A 24,606-nucleotide genomic window follows, 5' to 3' on the forward strand; every position below is an offset into this window, starting at 1 on the left:
GCTAATTTTTGTATTTTTAGTAGAGATGGGGTTTCACCGTGTTAGCCAGGATGGTCTCGATCTCCTGACCTCGTAATCCGCCCGTCTCTGCCTCCCAAAGTGCTGGGATTACAGGCTTGAGCCACCGCGCCCGGCCAGGGTTGTTTTTTTTGAGATGGAGTCTCGCTCTTGTTACCCAGGCTGGAGTGCAATGGCGCCATCTCGGCTCACCGTAGCCTCTGCCTCCCAGGTTCAAGCAATTCTCCTGCCTCAGCCTCCTGAGTAGCTGGGATTACAGGCATGTGGCACCACGCCTGGCTAATTTTGTATTTTTAGTAGAGACGGGGTTTCTCCATGTTCATCAAGCTGGTCTCAAACTCCCAGCTTCAGGTGATCTGCCCCTCCTCTGCCTCCCAAAGTGCTAGGATTACTGGCGTGAGCCACTGCACCCAGTTGTAAATGTTTTTTTTCTTGGCTTCTCAGTGAGTGGGAGATGGTGTTCCTCTCCCTCACCAACCATCTGGGCATGTGATGGGAGGCAGGACATGGCTGGTGTGGGACTTGAACCCATACTGCTGGTTCCCATGCCTTTGCAGGGCAGGCCCTGCCCTCTGAGGCTGAGATTCCAAGATGGAAAGCCAGTGCTTTCACCCGTTCCTAGTCGTTCACTGTTTTGTGGGAGCTTTGCAGGTGTAACATTGAATAAATGTGACTTTTGACTCTGAGAACGAGACAAGCCCTCCTATGCATCTGTTTTTGTTTTGTTTTGTTTTTTTGAGATGGAGTTTCACTCTTGTCGCCCAGGCTGGAGTGCAGTGACGTGATCTCGGCTTACTGCAACCTCTGCCTACTGGGTTCAAGCAATTCTTCTGCCTCAGCTTCTCAAGTAGCTGGGATTACAGGTGCCCATCGCCATACATGGCTAATTTTTGTATTTTTAGTAGAGACGTGGTTTCACCATGTTGGTCAGGCCGGTCTCAAACTGACCTCAGGTGATCCACTTACCTTGGCCTCCCAAAGTGCTGGGATTACAAGCATGAGCCACCACACCTGGCCCCATGCGTCTGTTTTGCAGCTACTTCCAGGCCTGGTGTGAGGTTGTAAGAGACACAGGGGTGCTCCGGGCCCAGCGTCAAGCCTTTCAGGATGACTTGAGGAGAAGGGCACTGGGGGCCGGGTTTGCCACATGGCGGGAAGCCCAGGCAGCAGTAGCTGGGACACAGGAACAGCGTGTGGCCCAGGCCTCCCTTGCCCACTGGAGAAGCTGCGGGCAGCAAGGCCAGGAAGATGGGCAGCTGAAGAAGGCCCGGGCCCCGCAGGCCTTCCCAGCATGGCCAGTGGCCCCGGACATGCACCGTGAGGCCCAGCAGCAGGAAGGAGAGAGTGCTGGGGCCCAGGCAGCCCAGTGCTGGACTCGGTGCTGGGCACTGTGGGTGCGTGAGTCCTGTCGGGGCCAGGTCAGCCGAGCCCATGCTTCCTGGAAGCCGCGAGCCTGGTGAGTGCCATGGTCTAAGCGCAACCCCACTTTGTGCTTCCAGCTCAGGCCTCGAGCCTGTTTTTGGCAGGGGTAGAACGTAATTCGTGGCTGGGTGGCAGGGCGAAGGCTCAAGAGGGTGATTGGGGGTGACAGGGAGAGGCCGCCCTGGCCATCTAGTCCTGGACCACATCCTGGCACCACCTCTTGCTGTGTTTCCCCTCCTTGGGAAGTCTCTAATGGTCCTGCCTGGCAGTCACCAGCACAGCCAGCCACTCAGCCAGCGCCATAAACGCCAGGGAAGGGGAGGCAAAGTGGCACTGGCAGGACTGTCCCCTCTCTGCCCCTAAACAGGATGTTTGTCCCTGTCTGCAATTTTCTCCTTCCAGGCCGCTCTCCATCCTGTTTGCCCAGACTCTCCCTCCAGAAGAGGGTGTGGGGGGTGGCTGGGGCTTGGCCTGGAGGGCCCCGTCCCGCGGGGCACTGGGAGGGCTCCCTGCAGAGAGTCCTGGCCCTGATGGCCCTGGCTGCAGACTCTTCCCTCTCCTGCAGGGTCCTAGAGGCCTCAACGCAGTCGGGGGTTTGCGGCAGTGTCCAGCGAGCCATCGTCACCCAGCTCCGGCAGGCTGAGCTCAAACGCTTCCTGCAGATGGCGCGGCTCAGGCTGCGGCTGGGACTGCGGGCTAAGGCCCCAGGGGCCGGCAAGGTCCGCCCCAAGCTCCAGGCTGACCTCACGCTCTGGCCCCGGATGGCCAGCAGGGGGAGCCTGCTGCTGGACGCCCCAGCCCCTTGGAAGCAGGTGAGGGGAGCCTAGGCAGGGCGGGAGGTCCAAAAATGACCCTCGGACCACCGGCCTTAGAATCAGCTTGATTCAGCCCATGGTGGCAGCATGGCTGGATGCCTCCCCAGGGGCCCAGCAGCCTTGTACACACCACCTCTCCCCAGTTCTCAGTCAGCCTCCGACAAGCAACTCTGAATCCATCAGCAAAGATGAACCCAGCACCTCTCGAGTGCCAGCCCACTGCAGGTCTGGACACAAAGACCAGCGTGTTGGGTCACAGCCTGTTAGGGAGACACTGAAATGCATGCTTCCTCACGGTGCAGTTGAAGATCAGGATAGGTACATGGAACAGTAGCATTTTTTTTTTGTTTTTTATTTTTGAGACAGAATCTGGCTCAATTGCCCAGGCTGAAGCAGAGGTGTGATCTCAACTCACTGCAACCTCCACCTCCCAGGTTCAAGCGATCCTCCCACCTCAGCCTCCCGAGTAGCTGGGACTACAGGTGCGTGCCACCACACCTGGCTAATTTTTGTATTTTTAGTAGAGATGGGGTTTCACCATATTGCCCAAGCAATATGGTGAAACTCCTGAATTCAAGTGATCCTCCCACCTCGACTTCCCAAAATGCTGGGATTACAGGTGTGAGCCACTGCACCAGGTCAAGGTTTTTTGTTTTTTTTTTCTTTTCCTTATTGGAAAAGTGAAATATGCTCATTACAGAAAATATAAAGTAGAAAAATACCAAAATTTCTTTCATAATTCTCTCTACCCAATGGCATTGGTCAGTCCCTCTCCAGACCAGAAGCAGTTAGTTCTGACACCAACAAATGGTGATAAGAGGTTGATGGCCTAGCAAGAGGGAAGAAGCCACCACAAAACCAAACAGAAAATGACACTGCACAGCAGTCTGGGAACATATCCTTGAAGGACACAGCCCCAAAGATACTGGCAGGTGAGGTAGTGTCCCTAAGATCAACAGGCATCATCATGAATCTTATTTCAGAATGCCACAAAGAATACATTTTAGAGAAGATTCTAAGAGAAAAAGCTAAGGTGACTTTTTTCGGTCGTTGTTTTTGGTTTTCAGACAGTGTCTCACTCTGTTGCCCAGGCTGGAATGCAGCGGTGCGATCGCAGCTCACTGCAGCCTCAACCTCCAGGGCTCAAACGATCCTTTCACCTCAGCCGCGTGAGTAGCTGAGACTACAGGCGTGTGCCACCACACCCGGCTAATTTTATTTTTTTTGTAGAAATGGGGTCTCACTATGTTGCCAGGGCTTGTCTCGAACTCCTGGGCTCCAGCGATCTGCCTGCCTTGGCCTCCCCAACCGCTGGGCAGGCCGGTTACGCCATGAGCCACCGTGCCTCCTGGTTTTTGTTTTTTTAAGTGGAATTGAAAGGAACTAGCCTTGGCTAGTTGGAGAATTCACACATATGGGGCTATGGCAGCAGCAGGTTCTAGGGGCTCAGGGTCTCGTCCTTCTAAATAAGCTACAGGGCAGTTGCTTCTCAGAGTACTTTTACATTTCTATTCAAGACAAGGATCCCATATACTGATGGAGAAACTGAGGCCTCTAGAGACTAAACGCTGGGAATGGCACCTAGGGTGCTTAATTCCAGGGCCCCCTCTTTTCTGCCACAGGCACACATGCCCCAGCAGCCCCTTTGGAGAGCCCCCTCTCTGTAGAGTACTAGCCGGGGGCTCGGACTCCACAGTCAGACCACTTCCGAGGTATGAGGCCTCAGACAAGTAACTCAGCTTTGAAAAGTTTTAAGTGGGGAGAGAAACGCCCAGCTCCCAGGGCTGTGCTCCCAGGCACTGAGGGGTAACCACTAGGGGCCCACTCCTGTTGGAATGTCTTCGGCCACATGGGGGAATGGGTGGGAGAAGCAGGGATGTGTCCTGCCAGCCAAGAAATCCCAGCGGGGCCCCAGGAGGTCCAAGCCCATGGGGTTCAGGTGCTCCTTTCTGGTGTTCCTTCAGACCCGCAGCTGCTGGACACAGGCCACAGGGCTGGTGCCGCCCGCGCCATCACTGCAGAGCAGCCTGGGTGGACAGAGGAAGCCAAGGGGAACGGCCTGGCCTCAGAGTAAGAAGACCTTGCCCTGGAGGACAAACAGTGTCTGAAGTGCGGGGGTGAAGTGGTCTCCAGTCCTCAGGGGCCTGGAAATCCGCTCCTTGGGACACTGAGTTATGTGTACTGACCATTCTCCCCATCCATTCCCTCTTAGGAATGTTTCAGGTGTTCTGAGAAAACACTTTGCGTTCCCGTCCCGCCTCTGTGATTTCTCTTTGGGCAGCAGCCCAGAGCGGCTGGAGGCCTGGGGAGATGGGGGGCAGGGCACAAGGCTGAGCTCAGCACCTTCCTCCACGCTCCTCACTGTACTCAACTCCTGGGCGGGCACTAAGCGCAGCTGCCTTCTTGGACCCACATTAAGCTCTTCTGACTCAACTCCCCTTTCCAGGGTGCGGAGAACAATCCCTCTGCCCTGCCTTCCAGCTCTGGCCGCAGTGGCCTGGACAGAGTAGCTGGGTCCCAGGCCTGCCCCTGTGGATGAGGGACCAGGGACCAAGAGGACACTCCAGGCCTGAGTCCAGAGCCCTCAGAGCCCAAAGCGAGGCCCATAAAAGGAGGCTGGGGTGAGAGGAGCTGGGTGTGCAGTTTGGGGGGTCTGAGGAATGGGGGCAGGGGCCGAGGGGCTTGCCTGAGCCATGGCTAGAGCTGGGCCCTCTCTGGCCAGTGCTCTTTCCTGTAGGATCCTGGAAAAGCAGGCCCAGGCCCATGGCTCTGCCCTCCTTCTGGCCCTGAAGGGTCACGATGCTCTTGGCCATCAGGAGGAAGTACCTGCAGCGCCAGTGCCTTAAGGCACTGCTTCATGGGCTGCGGGGTTCCCAGCAGGCCAGGTGCCTGGCAGCAGCATGGCAGCACTGGGTGGATGCCCAAGGGGCAGAGCAGCTGGCACGGACCCTGGTGAGTGGGCGGAGCCCCTCTCCATACTGACCATCTCCCATTTCACCTCATACTCAATCCTAACCCCTCTCAAAAGTATGGCCCTTGGACCTACTGACTCCAAAACCTTGGGGGACAGGCCCAGGAATCTGCATTGTTAATCCTCGGATGACACCCCCTTGCCATAGCCCTTTCACTCTGGTGCCGCAGAGGTGTGGGGGGAGAAAGGCACAAGGGCTGGCGACTGCGGGGGCGCGTGAGCACAAGAGGCCTCCTCTGCCAACTGTCCCCAAAGCTCAGGGAGTGGCATCTGAGATCCGCCTGGCGGACGTGGTGGCAGCGGATCCTGCGACTGCGAGTGGCTCAACAGTTACAGCAGCAGGAAGATGGCTGGGTCCTTTCCCAGGTACTACCCTCTTCCCTGCACTCCACCCAGCCAGCCTTCCAGAAGCCTGTGCCACAGCTGCGCACCGCGGATCTGTTTCCCTGCTTGCCAGCCCCAGGGCCCCTTTGTTTTCAGTGGAGGGGGCCAGTTCCATTACAGAACACACAGGCTGGATGCTGGAGCCCTTGATTTGATTTGTGGCCCCAGCTCAGGCCAGGCCCACCCGGTCCCTCAGTTTGGGAAGGCGTGGCATGAGGTATGGCTGCCACTCACACTAGCCCATGGAGAGCCTAGGTCCTGAGCACCCCCTCCCTCATTTGCTCTGCTCTGAGTACAGCTTCCCAGATCACCATCACATCTATCCTGAGCTTGTGCATTTGGTCTGTGCAAGACTGGCTGGCTGCTTGGGGCAGAGGGAGGGGCCCTGGGGACAAAAGGAGCTGGGCACAGGGGTTGCTCTAGCAGGCACAGCACAGACCCTGGAGAGAGTCCACAACAATAGCATTTCCTCCCCTCCCTGGTTCCAGGCCTTTAAGAAGTGGCACCAACGCCTGGCAGCCAGGAGCCCAAGGAGAGGAGCTGCCAGTAGCCCAAGACCCTGGAGCAAGCCAGGCCCTAAGGGCCCTGAGAGTGGACAGGAAGCCGCTGGAGCCCCGCGGGGTTGGGGGCTTGGGGCAGAGCACGGGGCCCAGCTGCAGCTGTGACGTGTTCCCAGAGAATAAAAAACAGAACTGAACTCAGCCTTCCCAGGCAAGGAACCACGCCACACACATCCGGGGAGTGATGACAGAGGGGACAGCTTGAAGAGCTCTGAAGGACAATAAAACCCACTCCTCAGACCTAGCTGCTTCTCTCAGTCTCTCCCAGCGGCCGCCCTTCTGCCCCAGCCAGTGAGGCCAGGAAGGGAGTAAAGAGGACGTCCCACAACTGCGTCCACCCCCTTGGCCATCAGGCTGCTCTGGGCCACCCCCCTACACCCAGCCTGCTGGGATCCAGGACAGAAACAGCCCATCTGCACCTGCCAGTCACTGCCCCTGGGCCATGGGGCTTGCAGGTGACTCCTGGGGAGCCGTGCCAGGCAGATAACCTCAGGGACAGGACGAGGGGACGAGGAGGGCAGCTGGCAGGACGAGGGTCTACCTGAAAAATAAGCCAGGAAGCTGGGCTGCTGCACAGCCCCAGGCAGGTCTGGGGCCCCTGTGCTGGTGAATCTCATCCTGGCTTTTGACAGGGAACGGGGTAGCCTGAGGCCTCCACAGCCAGGGAAAAGGGGAAGGCCACGACCCCCACCAAGCACAAGGGTTCAGACTGCTGCCTTCAACCCTTAAGGGGTACTTTTTCTCTCAAAGCTCAGAATAGACAACTGTGCCAGAAAGCAGCATGGTCGGTGTCAGCCCAATGCCCATCCAGGGGGCTGCGCCACGGACGGCTAAGCGGGCAGGCCGGGCAGCGGTGTGTCCCTTCACAAGTAGGTGGGGCCCAGCTGCCCACCTCTAGGAGGTGGAAGGGTACGGCACTTTGCCACAGCTCTTCTACGATGCCACCAGTGCCTGGCGCCCATGCGTGTTTTGCCTGTACTGCACAGGCTCCAAGTGTAAGTTCACTGGGGGTCCCAGGCTGGCTCTGGAGGCTGCCTTGGTTCGAGGGCTTAGCTGGCAACAACCACTCTCCTCGCCTTCTCAGGAGGTGCCACCCAGTGTGGTCCTCTGCAAGACAGAAGTGCTCCCCACCAAAAGAGCACAGACTCCTGGCTAGAGCAGCGAGTACTAGGTTCCCATGTGGGGCCAACTCAGGTCCAGCCAGAGCCTGGGAGCCTCACTCCAGTCTAGCTGCCATCGTCAGGTGGAGTGGAGGCCAGGGGTGGGGGAGACATGAAGGAGAGTGGGGTTCCCAAGAGAAGTAGCGCTGTGGAGGAGGAAGGTGGGACAGGAGTGGCTCCAGCGCAGGGCGTCAGGACACAGGGTCACGGAGTCTCCGTCTCTCTCTCATTCTGGGTGGGCCTGTTGAGAAGCTCAAGTGTGTCTTCCACCACCTGCCACAGGCAGTTGTCCAGTGGGAAGTCATTGTCCACCAGGTTGACCAGGAAGTAGTTGTCGTGGATGTACTGGATGATCGTGCGGGATGGCGACTCCTCCTCATACAGCTTGCCCCACCGCTCGATCCACAGGGCGAAGGCCTCATCCTACACACACACCACACACCCACAACGCACACAGGCACACACGCACACACACACACGCACACAGGCGCACACACACACACGCACACACACACACGCACACAGGCACACACACGCACGCACACACACACGCACACACACGCACACACACACCACACACCCACAACGCACACAGGCACACACACACGCACACAGGCACACACGCACACACACAGACGCACACACACAGATGCACACACACGCACACACACACGCGCACACACGCACGCACACACACGCACACACACACACGCGCACACACACACGCAAGATTAACAGGGCTCTCCAAGGGCTCTGCTCAACAGGACATTTCCCGGAATAGAACAAGGCCCACTGCCAGTATCACTTCCCACCCCTGCCCAGAAGCAAACGCCCTGCGTCAGCAGCGACACGGGTGAGTCAGAGCCGGGTATGCCCAGAAGGCTGGGTCCAGCGGGCCCAGGGCGTGGCCTTCAGCACACGCTTGGGACTTGGTCCCAATCCCTCCCCAGGGTTTTCCAGGTAGGCGGGGCAAGCTTGCTCCCGGCTCCTTTACCTTCCAGAACATGAAGCTGATGGGATCCACTACGGTGGGCTGGATGATCTCTCGCCCAGGGAAGATACCCCAAGTGACAGCATTCGGCTGCAGTTCGGGGGCATTGGTGATGTTTTCACCCTGGGGGGTGTGGGGCGGGGGTAAGACCTGGGCCAAGGACAACTGGAGTCCCAGTGCCTGGACAGCCTTGACTCACTGGGGCCATGGAGGCTTAATACCCTCTGCCTGCGCCTCCACTCCCGGCTTCCACTCTCCCTGCACCTCCACTCCCCTCTCCCTGTGCCTCCACTCCTGGCCTCCTCCGCTTGCATCTATGAATGACATCTCTCTCCACACAAGCCCAAACCTAGAGGCATCCTGGCCACTTCCCCTCTCCTCCCTGGGCACCCCCTGCTCACTCTCTGATCCGTTCCCTCTTGTCTAGCCCACCTCCAGGACTGTGTTTGCCTTGGGTCACTCCAGGGGTCTCTTTGCTGGCCTCACCAGTTCTAGCCTTCCCCAGTCCCTATCATCTGTACGACTATCCACCGTTATTTGACTAAAATAAAGCAGGAACCAAGCTACTCCACTGCTGGAGAAGGGCTCCCCTTGCATTTAGGGAAAACTCAAATTCCAGCAGGACAACCATGCCCTCTGCGGGCCTGGCCCCTGCTTAACACTCCCGCCTCCTCCTGCTTGTGTTCCCGGTTTCCCCAGATGGTGCGGCTCACTGCCTCTGCCTGTCCTCTGTCCTGTCCCAGGAATACCCTTCTCTCCTGTTGGCCAACTCCTCTTTGTCCTTGGTGATTCCCACACGACCCCTCTGAGAAGCCTTCCCTGGCCTCCCAGGTGAGACATCCCTCCTCTGGATCTGACAGCATCCTCACCTGAACTTGATTTTCCCACTTACACTGGCTGGTGGTCACACATTGATCTGCCTCCCTCACTAGGCTGGGAGCTCCTTAAGAGCAGGGGCCCAATTCTGCCTGTATCTCTCTATCTTGCACAATGCCTAGCCCAGGCTAGGTGCTGGGTGTTTGCCGAACGAAGGGCCTGGTACTCTGTGGGAACCCCGGGGCCTGGCCTACCTTCACATTGACAAGGTGGTAATTAACCCGGAGCTCGTACTTCTTCAGCACTTGCAGAAGCGCTTCCGCTGTCTCACGGGAAGTGAAGAACTCTAAGTAGGCCTGTGGGAGAGACAGGTGCCTGTCACCAACCCCAGCCCTGCCAGACGCCCTTTCACCGGCACCTAAGGTATCAGAACTAGTGGCGGCCATGTTGGCAGAATAATGAACTGTGGCGTTGGCACATCCATAAGCAAAGGGTGAGGGGAGTGGGGAGGTGAGTTTCTCAGTCTGGACAGGTTCGAGGGCTATCGGCCACCCCTCTCCCAATCAGTCAGGGAAGATTCCATGAAGAAGCCATTTCTGAACAGTGGCAACTGGTTTGACAAGCTGAGCCAGGAGAGAGAGGCCCCACACATTCCATCCTCCCTAATCACTGCAAGGTGACAATGACATGACATCTCCTCTAGGACCAGTGCCTATCAGGGATTAAGCTGGGTTGACTCAAACTCATTTGCTAGAATGCTCATAATACTGGAGGCTGGGCACAGTGATCCCCACATGAGGAAAGTGGGTTCAGCGAAGTTGAACACGTTGGCTACTCTGAAGGTAAACAGAACTGGTCCTTAAACTCAGGTCTTTCTGCTCCAGGGCCCGTGGGCCTGGTTCAGAACATAATGTTAACTCCAGCAGCCCTGGGAGAAAGGTATCAACTCAGGATAGTAACAGCAGCTGCCTTTCAGGGAGTACTTCCTGCTCTTCCCATGTGCCAAGCACGTTACATGCTTTGTCAGGTTTCATGCCCAGAACACAAGCTACATCCCATTTTACAGACGAGAAAACCAGGCTCAGAGAGGTCGAGTGACCTGCCTCCATAGGTCTGATTCTACCTTTTTTTTTTTTTTTTTTTGAGATGGAGTCTCGCTTGGTTGCCCAGGTTGGAGTGCAGTGGCATGATCATCAGCTCACTGCAACCTCTGCTTCCCGGGTTCAAGCGATTCTCCTGCCTCAGCCTCCTGAGTAGCTGCAACTACAGGCACCCGCCACCACACCCAGCTAATTTTTGAATTTTTAGTAGAGACGGGGGTTCACCATGTTTGTCAGGCTGGTCTCAAACTCCTGACCTTGTGATCAGCCCACCTCGGCCTCCCAAAGTGCTGAGATCACAGGCATGAGCCGCCAAGCCCAGCTGATCTTTTTTTTTTTTTCTGAGACAGGGTCTCACTTTGTGGGCCAGGCTGGAGTTCAGTGGCACAAATATGGCTTACTGGAGCCTCGATCTCTCGGGTTCAAGCGATCCTCTCACCTCAGCCCCCCAAGTACCTGGGACTACAGGTGTGCACCACCATGCCTGGGTCATTTTTGTATTTTTTGTAGAGAAGGGGTTTCACCATGTTGCCCAGGCTGGTCTCGAACTCCTGAGCTCAAGTGATCCACCCGCCTCAGCCTCCCAAAGTGCTGGCTGGGCTCCGTGCCCAGCCAGGTCTATCTGACTTAAAGCATGAGCTCCCATCCGCTCTGATCCATGCTCATTCAAAATTAAGAGCCCAGGAGAGGCAGGTTGCTCTGCCCTAAGCTCTGGGGAACCCATGGGTGCCTGTCAAGAGAGGGGGGCACCCCATGCCTCCCTACCACACCTTCTGGAAGACATAGCCCCCGCTGGGGCCCCAGCCCACGACGGGGTCGGAGGACGGCTTCCCGTTGATGTTGGGCTGTGAGTTGATGGTGAGGATGCCCTGGCGGTTCACCCGCAGCAGCTCCTCCTTCAGCAGGCTGGTCTCGGCTGCCAGGGGCTCATCGTTCCAGGGCAGGCAAGTCACCTGGGAGAGACGGTGAGCTGCCTGGGGTGACCATCAGGTTTGGCACCCCAAGTCCCTCTCACGGCCCCCAACAAAGACCCAGCCTGTCTTTGCCTCCCTAAGCCCTTCCAGGTGGAGGTCTCTCAACTCACCCTTCTCCCTTTGCCAAGGTGCCATGTCCACAGCATGGAGAGGAGGGCACAGGGTGGGGAAGTCACAGCCCCGCAGCCTGGCCTGCAGCTGGGGTCAGGCCAGGGGCAGGGGATGAACCAGGGACCCCAGCCCAGCGTGACTCACTTTGTGACCATTCCGGTTTGGCTCTCCCGAGAGGTAGAGAACAAAGACTTCAAAGACACTTTCTTCACTGGTCAGCTCCTCCCCCCACATCTTCAGCAGCAACTCCCTGGGGGACTTGCTCTTCAGGTAGAAGAGGTAGTAGTCCTTCAGCTCCCCAAAGGCAGGGGAAGAGGAATTGCCCCTGGCAGAGGGGTGCCCAGAGGTCAGGGTACACTCCTGACAGAGGGCAGTGCCACCACAGCCCAGGAGGCCATTCCTGGAAATCCTGTCCTGACTCCTCCCAGGTCAACCACACGCATGCAAACAACTTCTGCCCTCCTCCTCCCAAGAACAAAGATGTATTTGCAAGGAAGGTCCGCAGGCCCTCACCAGCGGCCGTTGGGGAACTCGTCCCACTCCTGGGTGCGGTAGATGTAACTCTTTGGTCTGGAGGCCCAGAAGATGGGACGTACATCTTCTTCTCGGCGCTTGGGGTGGGCGCTGAGAGCCCAGGGCAGGGGACGCCTGGGTGAGGATGGGGACAGAGAACTGAGACGAGAGACTGGCTAGAGGGAGCCGGAAGCAGGGGAGCACCACTGAGGCTGGGTTCTTCCATCCGATGCCCTCTGAGACTGGAGCCCTCGGTGTGCCCAGCTAGCCAGACATATGTCTGTACCACCGTGAGGAGCCAGCGCTGCAGCTGGGACTGCTCTTGGACCCCCCTCTGGGGATCTCTGGGCCACTGCCCTCACCTGGGGTCCTCCGTCCACATCCCCAGGCGCTTCAGCACCTCTGTGGTAGCCATCTCGCGGTTGAGGGTGTAGAAGTGGAGGCCTGGCACCAAGCCACTGGCCAGAAGCTCGTGGCACAGGCTCACAGCCAGCTCGATGCCATAGTTGCGGATGGCAGCATCATTGTCTTTGATTGGCTCAATCACATCCTTGATCTCCTGGGGCACCTCTAGCTTGGACAGCTTCACAAGCTGCCGAAGGGAGTGGTAGCCCTGTCCAAAACACGAAGGGCTGTGGTAGCCGTCGGCCAGCCCGTCTCCCACCCCCTTCCATCCTCCGCACCAACTGCAGTGTCAGGCAGAGGGAGCCAGGAAAATCTGGTCATATGCCAGGAGCACACCTGAGCTTGACCTGCTGTTTTCTGCCCTTTTTTTTCTGTTTTTAGAGATGTGTCTCGCTGTTCTCAAATGCCCGGGTTCAAGCCATCCTCCTGCCTCAGCTTCTCAAGTGGCTGGGACTACAGGCACGTGCCACTATGCCCAGGGTTTCCACCTTTTACAGAGTAGAGCAGCTGCCCTAAGCATTCTAGCCTTGGGTTGAGCCAGCCTTTTAGCCCTAGATGCGTCTATTGATAACATGGTGTCATCTCACCCAGTTGTCCCCATGCTGCACTGATCATCAGAACCGCCTGCCAAGCTCAAGAGGCAAAACACAAACTCCCAGGGCCTCCCTCAGATTTACTGAATCAGAACTTCCAGGGGTGGGGCCTGGAGATCCATTTTTTGGAAAAGCTTAACAAGTGGTTCTGATGACCGCCACATTTGGGAAACACTGGCTTAACCAGGATTTGTAAAGAGAACGAGAATCCCTTTTGGTGATGCCTGTCGGCCAAAGTACAACAAACCCCTCAATAGACACTGTTGCTGGGGTTTTGGGGGGAAAATTAGAGGTAACCAAAATGGGGTGGCCAAGCAACGCTGTGCAAGTTCTGGACCTGAGAGGGGATCTGGGAAGAACTCAGTGAACTCAGCACTCCACCTGGAGCCCCCAGCCTATGCGAGGATGATGCGGTGGGAGTGGGGTGGAGGGAGCTAATGGGCTCTGCTGGGCCCCTCACCTGGATGGGAAAGATCCCGGGGACGATGGGGCAAGTGATACCCATGTCGGTGCATGCCTTCACAAAGCGGAAGAATGTGTCGGCCTCAAAGAAAAGCTGCGTGATGATGAAATCGGCTCCCGCGGACACCTTCTCCTTCAAGTGCTTCAGGTCAGCCTCAAAGCTCCCTGCTTCGGGGTGGCCTTTGGGGTAACCTGCCAATAGGGATGACAGTCGGGAGAGGCTGGCCTCCATCTGTTCAAGGTGAGGGATGAAGAGACCACAGGGACTGGGCACAGAGAGCCCTCTGCTTCAGAGGCTCCGATCTTGCACCTTCCAACAGCACAGCATGGCCTGAACTAAAACGGCAAATGGCTGGGCTCATGACTGATATGCTTCCAACCCTGGAGATGACTCTCAGGGGAGGTGGCTCAGAACCCCCTTCTAAGAATCAGGGTGGATTGCTCCAAACTCCCACACTGTCCTGCCTCGAGCAGCCAAGCAAATCTGGCCTGCACTTGGTGGCCATGGATAAGAGAAAATGCTACAGTTAGCAGAGCATCTGGGGTTGACTTTTCTTTAGGCACTAGATTAAACACTGTTAAAAAGAAAAGCTTGACTTTTCTTTAGGCACTGGATTAAACATTGTTTTTAATGTAACACTGAAATTACTCAGGGTTTCCGAGACAGTGAAAAGCTAGAAACCAGGTTACACAAGGAAGAACTGAAGAAAGTGATGTTTTGTTCAAAGAAAAGAATGGATGGCAGGGTGTGATGGCTCATGCCTGTAATCCCATCAGTTTGGGAGGCCAAGGCAGGAGGATGACCTGAGGTCAGGAGTTCGAGACCAGCCTGGCCAACACGGTGAAACCCTGTCTCTACTAAAAACACAAAAATTAGCCACGTGCGGTGGTACATGCCCATAATCTCAGCTACTCAGGAGGCTGAGACAGGAAAATTGTTTGAATCCGCGAGGCAGAGGTTGCAGTGAGCCGAGATCATACCATTGCATTCCAGCCTGGGCAACGAGAGCAAAACTCTGTCTCAAAAAAAAAAAGAGGAAAGAAAAGAGTGAAGAGAATACAGAAACTCCTTTCAAATGTCCAAAGGTCTGTCCTGGGGAAAAAGGATCCACTGTAGGTGAGTTTTTCTGTTTTGTTTTGTTTTAGAGACAGGGTCTCGCTCTGTCACCCATTGCAATTGTGCAGTCATGGCTCACTGCAGCCTCGACCTCCTGGGCACAAGTGATCCTCCCACTTCAGTCTCCTGAGTAGCTGGGACTACAGATGCATGCCACCACATCTGGCTAATTAAAAAAAATTTTTTTTTTTTTTTTTTTTTTTTTTGAGACGGAGTCTCGCTCTGCCGCCCGGGCTGGAGTGCAGTGGCCGGATCTCAGCTCACTGCAAGCTCCGCCTCCCGGGTTCACGCCATTCTCCTGCCTCAGCCTCCCAAGTAGCTGGGACTACAGGCGCCCGCCACCTCGCCCGGCTAGTTTTTTGTATTTTTTTTAGTAGAGACGGGGTTTCACCGTGTTAGCCAGGATGGTCTCGATCTCCTGACCTCGTGATCCGCCCGTCTCGGCCTCCCAAAGTGCTGGGATTACAGGCTTGAGCCACTGCGCCCGGCCAAAAATTTTTTTTAATTAATTATTTATTTTTCAGAGATGGGGTCTTGCTATCTTGCCCAGGTTTGTCTGGAACTTCGGGGCTCAAGCAATCCTCCCATCTTGGCCTCCCAAAGTGCTGAGATTACAGGCATGAGCCACTGTACCCAGCTCCCTAGTCAAGTTCTTTATTAGTCATATTCTGTGCTGTTTCTAATGGCAAACCCAGCATCCGGTTCAGAGTGCTGCCTAGAGCACAAGCCACCCACAAAACAATGAGCTCCCGGAGCCTGAAAACACAGGGGCAGTGGATGCCCAAGACAGGATTCCGGAATTGCTTGGGAAGGTGAGACCAGGTGTCCCATAGGCTCCTTACTGGCTCTGTGAACTCTCTGACCCCTTTCCTAAATGACTAAACTTAACTAGCAGCCTTGCTTGGTCAGGCAAGTAGCACGACCACAGGCCTTCATGTAACGACATGGAGTGCTGGTTTCGTCAGCCCAAGCCCAGGGCAGGACCCTGAGAAAGGCGGAAAGCCAAGCTGCTCTGCTCTGATAAGGCAGTTCCGTTCTTAAGAAACCCAGAGTCATAAAAATGAATATAAAAACTACGGTTTCCAGGGGTAAGGGAGTGGGGGATAAAGCACTGGGGCTTCACACTTTCAATAACAAACCTGTTTTCCCAGTAGGAATTTCAGAAACAACAAGGCTTTTTAACAGCTGAAACTATAGCTATAATACCTAAATATTACCGAACAAATCTAGCATTTGATTACATATAGATTTTGCTATTTACTCTATTTTTCTATCATGAACAGCTGAGTGCTTTCTTTTTAAATTTTTTGTGCATTTTTTGTAGAGACAGACTCTCACTAGGTTGCCCAGGCTGGTCTTGATCTCCTGCCTCAGTCTCCCACAGCTCTGGGATTACAGGCATGAGCTACCATGCCCCACAGGCTGGTGTTTTCTAATTCACTGATCTTCATTACCCACTTGATAAGCAAAGTAAGAAACCATTCAGCAACTGTGAGCTCACAGCTTCGCTAGTTTCCAATCATGATCACGTAACGCCCATCACTGGTGCACACTCCCCCATTAACTGACTATATTGTGGCTGATACAAGCGATGACAATTTAACAGTTGGAAATGCCTGTTCTCTGACTCCTAATCAGTGCTTCCCAGACTGAACACCTAAACACCCCTGTTGACAGAATAGACATATCCATGGGGGGTTAGGGACAAGGCCAAAGTCACCCACAACAAGTAATTTTCCTGAAGTCACATGGTTTTTGTTTGTTTGTTTTGAGACGGAGTCTTGCTCTGTTGCCCAGGCTACAGTGCACTGGCATGATCTCGGCTCACTGCAAGCTCCGCCTCCCAGGTTCAAGCAATTTTCCTGCCTCAGCCTACCCAGAAGCTGGGACTACAAGCACGCGCCACCATGCCTGGCTAATTTTTGTATTTTTAGTAGAGACGGGGGTTTCACTATGTTGGACAGGATGGTCTCGAACTCCTGACCTCATGATCTGCCCACCTTGGCCTCTCAGAGTGCTTGGATTATAGGCTTGAGTCACTGCATCCGGCCTTTTTTTTTTTTTTTAGTTCATATCACTTTAGATGCCACTCTATAACGTAGCCATGTTTAATATAAAAATGGTAGGATTTCTTCCAAAATACTGGCAAAAAACTGTCATCCCAGAAAATGTGCCAATCCGGGGAATTCCTGTCCCTGGTGCACACTGCCTCGCCATACCTGAGCCCTGTCTGAGATGCCGAGGGCTCAATCCCAGCCTTTAGCTTCAACGGTGGGAGGGAAGTCCAACCCACCCATTTCTGTTGGGTAAACCTGGTCTTGTGGCGGTGGCCAATGGTGAATCTCTCTCCAGGGAATTTGGAACAGAGGTCCATCCATTAGCCTGTGGAACTGGCTGGAGCTGACACTCTGCACACTCAGGAGCAGGCCAGGTGTGTGGAAAAGCATGGGCATCAGGTCTCCCAGACAAAGCACAAATGTGTAGTGGGAAGTGGAGATGGGGGACCCTGTGGTGCCAGAGGGAATGAGGGAGGTCCTTGCATTTTGACCTCTTCCAGTGCCTCGTGAGGTCTGAGGCCATCCCCTGACCTTGGGTTCCCTGCCCTCTGGAATCCTGTTAGTAAATTTCCCTCTTTTGTGGGGTGTTTTGTTCTGTTTTCTTTGAGATGTAGTCTCGCTCTGTCACTGAGGCTGGAGTGCAGTGGCACAATCTCGGCTTATTGCAACCTCCGCCTTCTGGGTCCAAGGGATTCTCCTGGCTCAGCCTCCCGAGTAGCTGGGACTACAGGCGTGCACCACCATACCCGGCTAATTTTTGTATTTTTAGTAGATGGGGTTTCGTCATGTTGGTCAGGCTGGTCTCAAACTCCTGACCTCAGGTGATCTGCCTGCCTCAGCCTCCCAAAGTGCTGGGATTACAGGCGTGAGCCACGGCGCCGGCCCACTCTTTTGTTTTAAAGAAAAGAATAGGTCCTAGAAGCAGGTTAAGGGCACAGCCAGGCAGAGGAACAAAAAGCTAAGGGTGGATGGTGGCAGGCCCAGGAGGGGAGTAGGTGATACAAAAGGAGCAAGGACACGGTACAGTTCACCTCTGCATGTCCCTCATCCAGCATGGACCCATAGGTGCATCTGATCACTGTGTCCTGCACCGAACACCGACAGGCTATCTGAGCCTCCCTAGCTCCATCCCCGCCACCAGGATGATCCAGTCACTCACCTGCCACACACAGGTCAAAGTAGTCACCAAACTCACTTCGGATGTGCTTCACCAGGTCCACTGCGTAGTTGAAGCCTCCCTCCTCCTCTTCCCACTGGTCACCTATGGGGTCTGCAAGGTTGGTGGAGGTCATGGTCACTGGGTCTCACCCAACCTCCAGAGAGCCTTTCTGTTCCCTCTACCTAGCCCTGACACCTAGGACTGCGAGTCCCTGAAAGGCAGAAACTTCGTATTATTTAGGTTTGGTTCTTCTCTCTCTAGCCCTTGGTAAGACAGCGAGAGGGAAGAAAGCAGCCCACCCGTTCAGTATTCACTGCGTGCTGACCCTGTGCTGGTGGTGGAGAATAGGAGACCACTGCCGCTCCTCACTGTGCCTGGAGGATTGGAGAGCCCTTCCCTACTTCTACCTGGGCATGCCTGCCACCCTCCCCCATCCCATGGCCTTAGGGCTCCTGCCTCCTGGGAGAATTTTCCACTCAAGTGAAGGGGTCTTGTGGTGGGGAGCAGGAGGCCACAGGACCCCACCCCTCAGGCTCCCTCTTCCCACTCTTGGGTGGCCTGACGACAGCAGGCACCAGAGGCCTAACCGGCTATTCTCACTCCTGGATACTCTGTGATTGGGCCAAGTGCTGGGTGCAGCCAGCAATAGATGCAGTGGTATAGGCAGGGCAGAGGGTTATCAGGCTGCGACTGCATTCCCGACGGAAGTCCTACGTCGAGGTCAAGAGTTGGAAGAGGTGGCTGCCTGTGTGTGGTGCCCAGGGTGACTCACTGCCCACAACGCCTGCTGACACTACTGGCGGGGATGGGATCCTGCGGATCCTCAGCGTGGGGCCCAGGGAGCAGTAAAGGACCATTTCAGGAACCAAGTTCAGGCTACAAGTGGCCTCTGGGAAAGCTAGAACCCAGAGTGTAGGGGAGTGCTGGCTCCACACCTCCCCGCAGTGCCATGATGTTCTTTAGGCCCAGCTGCTTGGCTTTGTGCAGATGGCCCGTGATCTCCTCCAGGCGCTGACAGCAGCAGGTCATGTGCAGGATGGTCTCCAGGCCACAATAGTTCACGGCGGTGCTGGCAATCATCATGGAGGAGGTCTCCTTGTCTGAGCCAGGGTCACCTGCTGGGTGCCAGGTCACATCTATGAAGAGGGGGCCGCCTGCCGCCATCCGGTCAAACCTGTAGGGGGTTTGTTTCTGAAGAGAGGTTCCAGAGGTTCCATCCCTTACTGCCTTCCCATGGGGCCCAGGAGTTAGAGAAGCATAAATGAAGGTTGGAGACAGACCAATCAGTGTTCATATCCTGGCTTTGCTACTTATAGCTGTATGATCTTGGGTACATTACTTAACCTCTGTGAGTTCTGTTTCCTTATTTGTAAGACGCGGCAGATAATAGTACCCACTTCATAATAACACTAGGAGGCTGAGCGCAGTGGCTCACGCCTGTAATCCCAGCACTTTGGGAGGCTGAGGCGGGCGGATTATTTGAGGTCAGGAGTTCAAGACCAGCCTGGCCAACATGGTGAAACCCCATCTCTACTAAAAATACAAAAATTAGCTGGGTGTGGTCGTGGGTGCCTGTAATCCCAGCTACTTGGGAGGCAGAGGCAGGAGAATCGCTTGAGCCAGGAGGCGGAGCTTGCAGTGAGCTGAGATCACACCACTGCACTCGGGCCTGGGCTACAGAGTAAGACTCCATCTCAATAAATAAATAAATAAATAAAGCAACACAACAGAAAAACCATAACAACACTAGGAGAATATGATGGCAGCTGGTTCCACAGCACTTAGAACAGTGCCTGGTGTACAAACCGAATACTCAGTATATATGAGGTACCGTTGTGATCACTATTACAGAGGTAAGACACAATAACGGCGCCACCATTTTGTGAGAGCAGCACTTAAGACTTTTCACAGCGTTTGCCCATTTATTATCTCGGGTGAGTTAAGACATCATGGTTGAGAGTTAGTGGAATCCTAACCGTGGCAAGCACAGCCTTGCCGTAGGAACAGTTAGAAAGAGGGTCGGCAGACTCACGTTTCTTTCATGCCACCCCCCAAGCCCTGTGCAGCAGCTTACAGTTGTGCAGGCCAAGGCCAAGTTCCGAAACGAGACTCAAAAGCCTGCATGTGCACAAGTACTTGTGTTACAAGCTATCAGCGGTGTATTTAAACATCCTTGTGCGTTTAAACTTCAAAAACTTGGGAGTGACACGTGAGAAGTGCAAACAGTAAAAGCCATAAACTTTAAAAAAAAAACAAAAACTGCAATTCATGAAGTGCTAATGTAATTCAGTTGGCATTTCTAGATTTCAGGAAGCATAATCCAAATTTCTAACTTGCTGAAAACATTCTCACTGCTTTGTAACTTCCTAAACTGCACTCGTGATCCAGCCCCCAAGTTCCACCAAAGAATATACTGTGAGAATCAACTTTTTTAACCCATTGAAGAGTGTGTCTAAAATACCCTTGACACTGTGGAGGGACTTTTACAGGCAAGAGAAGCTGCAGATCAGATGACCCACTCTGCCTTCTCCTTCCTGCCTGCTTTTTTCTGCCGGGTTAAAGGGCAGCCCAGCCTCAGGGCTGACAGTTGGCTCCCCAGGAACCAGCACTCCCCGCCCCCACCTTAACCTTGCATCAATTTACCTTGAGATGAGATTGACAGCTCCCTCAGCAGTTCGAGGAGGGAAGAATTCCAAGGAGAACCACTTGTCACCAGATTCCATTCGCCGCCTCATCTTGTCCCGGAGTCTCTCATGCCGCTCGGGGTCCAGGCCCGGGGTGGAACATCTCGAACTGTCTTTGGAGCTCTCGCTGCTACTGCTGGCACTGCCCTCCAAACAGGGGTTGGGGCTGCCATTTCCTCTGGCTTCGTTCACCATGGCCAGCTTCCTGCTGCACGGGGTGGGGCAGGGAGCATCAGGGGGCAGGCAGCCACACCCCCGGCACATCGAGACACCTGAGTGGCAGGTTCACGCCGGAGGTGCTGTATTTCCACACAGGAAGAAGGCCAAAAAAGGTGACACTGCCCCCTCCCAGCGGCTCCATGCTACTCAGCTGTGGCTGTCGGGGCCGCCTCACTCAAAGCCTAGCCCTCCGCTGCTGCCAGGTTCCTTGCATGCAAGGCAGCCCCCACCCGGCACTACAACGTGCTCCTCGGTGACAGCTACCTGATGGAAGGTGGCACAGAGAACCTCACGCTGCCGGCCTGCGAGGCCCATGTTCCTAGTGAGGGGCAGTAGTGCCCAGCTGGGAGGACCCTGGCTTTTCGATGGTCCATCTCTGTCAGCTAGGCCCAGAGTGCGTGGGGAGGGAACAGAGGCACCTTCCCCAGCGGGTGTGTTCAACTGGGCGGAGCTGCGACAAAGGAAGACGCCTGAGCTACAGCCAGCACAAGGGGGCGGGGGCAAGACTTCCAGGCGAGGAGGAAGGGCTGAGACTCTAGTAAGGGGAGGCGGATGGAAGGAGGGGGACTCGGGCAGAGATTGCAGGGGTTGGTGGAGATGAGGAACAGCTCACTCTGGCTGACTCTGCCTGGAACATCTGTTACTTGAAACAGTGTGTGTGCAGGATGGAAGGAGTGAGGGTTTCACTATGCAGCCAGATTTGTCCTGAGTTCATGCTACTCCAAAAAGACCGTGTCGTGGGTTAGAACTGGATGCTGGCCATATTCCAAAAATAGCGAGACCCAAGTTCAGTAAGGGAATGAATTTCTCAGAACAAAAACTGCCCCATGTGCTTGCCTTGCGGGCTGGTCTTCTTACACACCACAGAATTCAATTAAAATCATCACAGTGACTCAGCTACTGGGAAGGCTGAGGCAGAAGGATCACCTGAGTCCAGGAGTTCAAGGCCAGCCTGGGCAACATAGTGAGACTCCATCTCTTAAAAAAACAAAAAACACACCTGTAATCCCAGCACTTTGGGAGGCCAAGGCGGGTGGATCACCTGAGGCCAGGAGTTTGAGACCAGCCTGACCAACATGGTGAAACCCCGACTCTACTAAAAATATAAAAATTAGCCTGGCTTGGTGGTGGGCGCCTGTAATCCCAGCTACTCAGGAGGATGAGGCAGGAGAATCGCTTGAACCTGGAAGGCAGAGATTGCGGTGAACTGAGATTGCACCATTGTGCTCCAGCCTGGGCCACAAGAGCGAAACTCCGTCTCAAACAAACAAACAAACAAAAAACAGAAACAAGTAATCAGAGCCACCAGGGCACAGCCAGGCCAACAGAGGGCATAGTGCCATCTGGCGGTCTGGTGAAGAAAATAAGACAAACACTTAAAAAAACAAAACACGGCCGGGCGCAGTGGCTCAAGCCTGTAATCCCAGCACTTTGGGAGGCCGAGACGGGTGGATCACGAGGTCAGGAGATCGAGACCATCCTGGCCTACACGGTGAAACCCCGTCTCTACTAAAAAATACAAAAAACTAGCCGGGCGAGGTGGCGGGCGCCTGTAGTCCCAGCTACTCGGGAGGCTGAGGCAGGAGAATGGCATAAACCCAGGAGGCGGAGCTTGCAGTGAGCCCAGATCGTGCCACTGCACTTCAGCCTGGGCGACAGAGCAAGACTCCATCTCCAAAAAAAACAAAAAAAACAAAAAAAAACCACAAAACACTTGTATAGCAATAGACAAACACACAGTAGTGAATCAGTGTGTGGTAACATGGCACAACAGAGGAAAGACCAGGTCAGGTTCATTTCTTGCAGACTGTCCACCATTAACCCCGTGTACCTAAACATTTGGGGTCTTAGACTCTTTTGACAATCTGATTAAATGCACTGCTTCTCTCCCCTGAAATACATGCACAGGAGCACAGACTACGCGAGGATGCATCCAAAGACGAGGAGTTGATTCCAGACTAAGAACCCTGGGCCAAAGCTTTCTCCCCCTAGGGCTACTCTCTTTCATTCAGACCTCAAACTCCAGATTCTCAGTGGGAATGGTCGTGGGGAGTGAGGAACGGGGGGTGGAGGTGGGGTGGAGAGAGGGGTAACAGCAAGAGCAGCCAGTTGGCCTTTCTCCAGCGTTTAAGGGAACACCTTGTTAATTGCCTGCTGGAACAGAACCTAGAGTGGGAGGAGGCTGAACCACCTGCAAACCCTCCTATTTTCAAAGACTTACTGCATTCCTAGTATATGCCAGGCACGTGCCATATTTGTAAGCCAACACCCACGATTTATCCGTTACCAGCTGGATTCCCATAGCACCCTGGGTTGTAGCTGGGTTAAAGGCCTGTCTCCTTTCTCTTTTCCCAGTTTCCTGAGACCAGGACCGGTGTCCTGCCTGGAGTATCCCCAGAGTTTGGCACACGGTGATAGCCAACATTCACTGAGCGCCAAAGGGCCAGGCGCTGCCACTCTCTTAAAATAAGCCTCTGTCATTTACTGAGCACCTAGTCTGCGCCAAGCACTGGGATACTAAGCCCACGACACCCAGAAATGTCCCAGTGGACCCCCGTGCGCAGCGGGACGCAGAGGGCGCCAGGGACCGCAGTGCCCCGGGCCCAGCGCTCTTCTCCAGGTGCTCGCCGGGGAGGCAGGTCTAAAAGGCAGGAACCGGAAGCCGTCTCGGCGCCCAGATGGCCGAGAATCGAGTCACCAGGTCACTGGGTCACCGATGGGGGCGAGGACATGGGCCTGGGCCGGTCAGGGGGGCGGGATCGTCACCTCTGGCTCAGGGGCCCCTCATTCCCGGGGCCCCTCCGTCCAGGCAGGGGGCGAAACTGAGTCTTCGCCTGCGGGTTGACGGTCGCTGGAGGTGGTAGCCATTGGGAGTTACACTAATCCCGCGAAGGGTGCGCGGAGGGGGGCGGCAGCCCCCCCCCAAGAAGAGAGGCAGGCCGGCCTCCAGCGCTCCCCGCCCATGAACATGTCCTTGACCCCGGGATGTTGTTCGCCGGCTCCAGGATCTCCCTCCCGGCGACCCCGGCCTCGCCGACACTCACCCTTCAGTCCCGGGTGACTCAGAACCCTCGCCCGCCGGCCGCACCAGTGTGGCCTCTGTAGGGGCGGGGAACGCAATGAGGGGCGCGGCGCAAGTGTCAGCTTGCTGGAGAGGCGGGCCCGACAGGGCGGAAACCACCGTTGCGGGTGACCGGAAGCCCCGCCTCCAACATGGCCGCGCCCACAGGTCTCTTTGGAGGCCGTGCCTTTACCGTCATGTGACGCGAGCCGTCGCCCCACCCGTCTGCAGCCACTCCCGTTCTCAGTCCCAGAGCTCGAGAGGGCCACGTGACCGTCCCGGGACCAGTCACGTGAGGCGCAGATCCTTGGTGGGAGGGGGTAGTAGAGGGGTCCAGAGTGGCAGTAAAGGAGGAAGATGGCGGGGTGCAGGGGGTCTCTGTGCTGCTGTTGCAGGTGGTGCTGCTGCTGCGGTGAGCGTGAGACCCGCACCCCCGAGGAGCTGGTAAGGAGCGGGCGGAGCCGGGCTGGGGAGGGGGCGGTTGCTAAGGGACTGCGAGAGGCGTTGCCGGGGGTGGGGCCGGGCCAATCTGGGCCCGCAGGTGGCAGCGGGTGGGGTCTGGGGACCGCAGTCTGGGCTCTCGAAGCGTCTACCCTGCTTCACGTGCCTAAGTCTGGGGTCTTTTCTCATAACCCCTCCTGGAATCTGAAGGAGAATTCAGGCCAGCTCCTGTAAATCCCACCCATGTTTCCTTTTATTTCCATTTGAAAAGAGTTTGGAATGAAACAAGCGTTTTCAGAATGAGCTTCCTCACAGGAGTTTGTGCTTACCATGCGGCTGTTTTAGCTTCTCCAGTTCTTTCTTACTCTATCCCTCACCCTTTCTGGGTCACTGACAGTCCAGCTTCCCCTTGCAAGCGTCCTGGGAAAACCCGAGTTGTGTTCCCAGAGTTGACAAGTCCTTTCTGATTTCAGATACGTCACATTGTCAAACGGAACCTGAATTTTTACTCCCCTCTTCAGCTGGCATTGGACATCTTTGAGGTGTCCTGAGGAGGAGGGTGGTTATTTGGAG

General features: G+C 55.3%; 3 protein-coding genes across 7 annotated transcripts in view; 2 read left to right on the plus strand and 1 right to left on the minus strand.

The window, feature by feature from the left end:
* Nucleotides 1-6,414, plus strand: part of LOC105507373 (chromosome unknown open reading frame, human C1orf167) — a 29,176-nt gene extending 22,762 nt beyond the window's left edge. The window contains 7 exon segments of the mRNA XM_011935833.1: nt 1,055-1,474; nt 2,006-2,159; nt 4,220-4,325; nt 4,702-4,876; nt 4,978-5,207; nt 5,482-5,575; nt 6,098-6,414. Coding sequence (XP_011791223.1) covers nt 1,055-1,474; nt 2,006-2,159; nt 4,220-4,325; nt 4,702-4,876; nt 4,978-5,207; nt 5,482-5,575; nt 6,098-6,275 — 1,357 coding nt within the window. The 3' untranslated portion in view covers nt 6,276-6,414.
* Nucleotides 2,595-24,606, minus strand: MTHFR (methylenetetrahydrofolate reductase (NAD(P)H)). 3 transcript variants are annotated; one of them, XM_011935831.1, is made up of 12 exons: nt 23,576-23,740; nt 20,272-20,517; nt 18,564-18,802; nt 17,629-17,739; nt 13,294-13,487; nt 12,198-12,448; nt 11,836-11,970; nt 11,467-11,647; nt 11,008-11,190; nt 9,392-9,493; nt 8,325-8,444; nt 2,595-7,753 (listed from the first exon to the last, which is right to left on the minus strand). In XM_011935831.1, the coding sequence occupies exons 2-12, from the start codon at nt 20,505-20,507 to the stop codon at nt 7,535-7,537; spliced, it is 1,971 nt and encodes a 656-aa protein (XP_011791221.1). In that variant the 5' UTR covers nt 20,508-20,517; nt 23,576-23,740; the 3' UTR covers nt 2,595-7,534. The 3 variants fall into 3 exon arrangements, with proteins under 3 accessions (XP_011791221.1, XP_011791219.1, XP_011791220.1); XM_011935829.1 differs by lacking the exon at nt 23,576-23,740 and adding an exon at nt 20,796-20,936 and having other exon boundaries at nt 20,272-20,520; XM_011935830.1 differs by having other exon boundaries at nt 2,924-7,753; nt 20,272-20,520; nt 23,576-24,606.
* CLCN6 (chloride channel, voltage-sensitive 6) overlaps nt 23,756-24,606 on the plus strand; it is a 39,105-nt gene continuing 38,254 nt past the window's right edge. For 2 of the 3 annotated variants that reach the window (XR_001001084.1, XM_011935825.1), the window contains exon 1: nt 23,756-24,036. Coding sequence is in view for 2 of the 3 variants with exons in the window: in XM_011935825.1 (XP_011791215.1) it covers nt 23,950-24,036 (87 nt within the window). In the remaining variant the exon portion in view is untranslated. The remainder of the gene's footprint in view (nt 24,037-24,606) is intronic. The other variant, XM_011935826.1, reaches the window with a different exon arrangement.

This window comes from Colobus angolensis, unplaced genomic scaffold (genome assembly GCF_000951035.1).
Source record: "Colobus angolensis palliatus isolate OR3802 unplaced genomic scaffold, Cang.pa_1.0 Scaffold149, whole genome shotgun sequence".
NCBI classification, from domain to species: Eukaryota; Metazoa; Chordata; class Mammalia; order Primates; family Cercopithecidae; genus Colobus; species Colobus angolensis.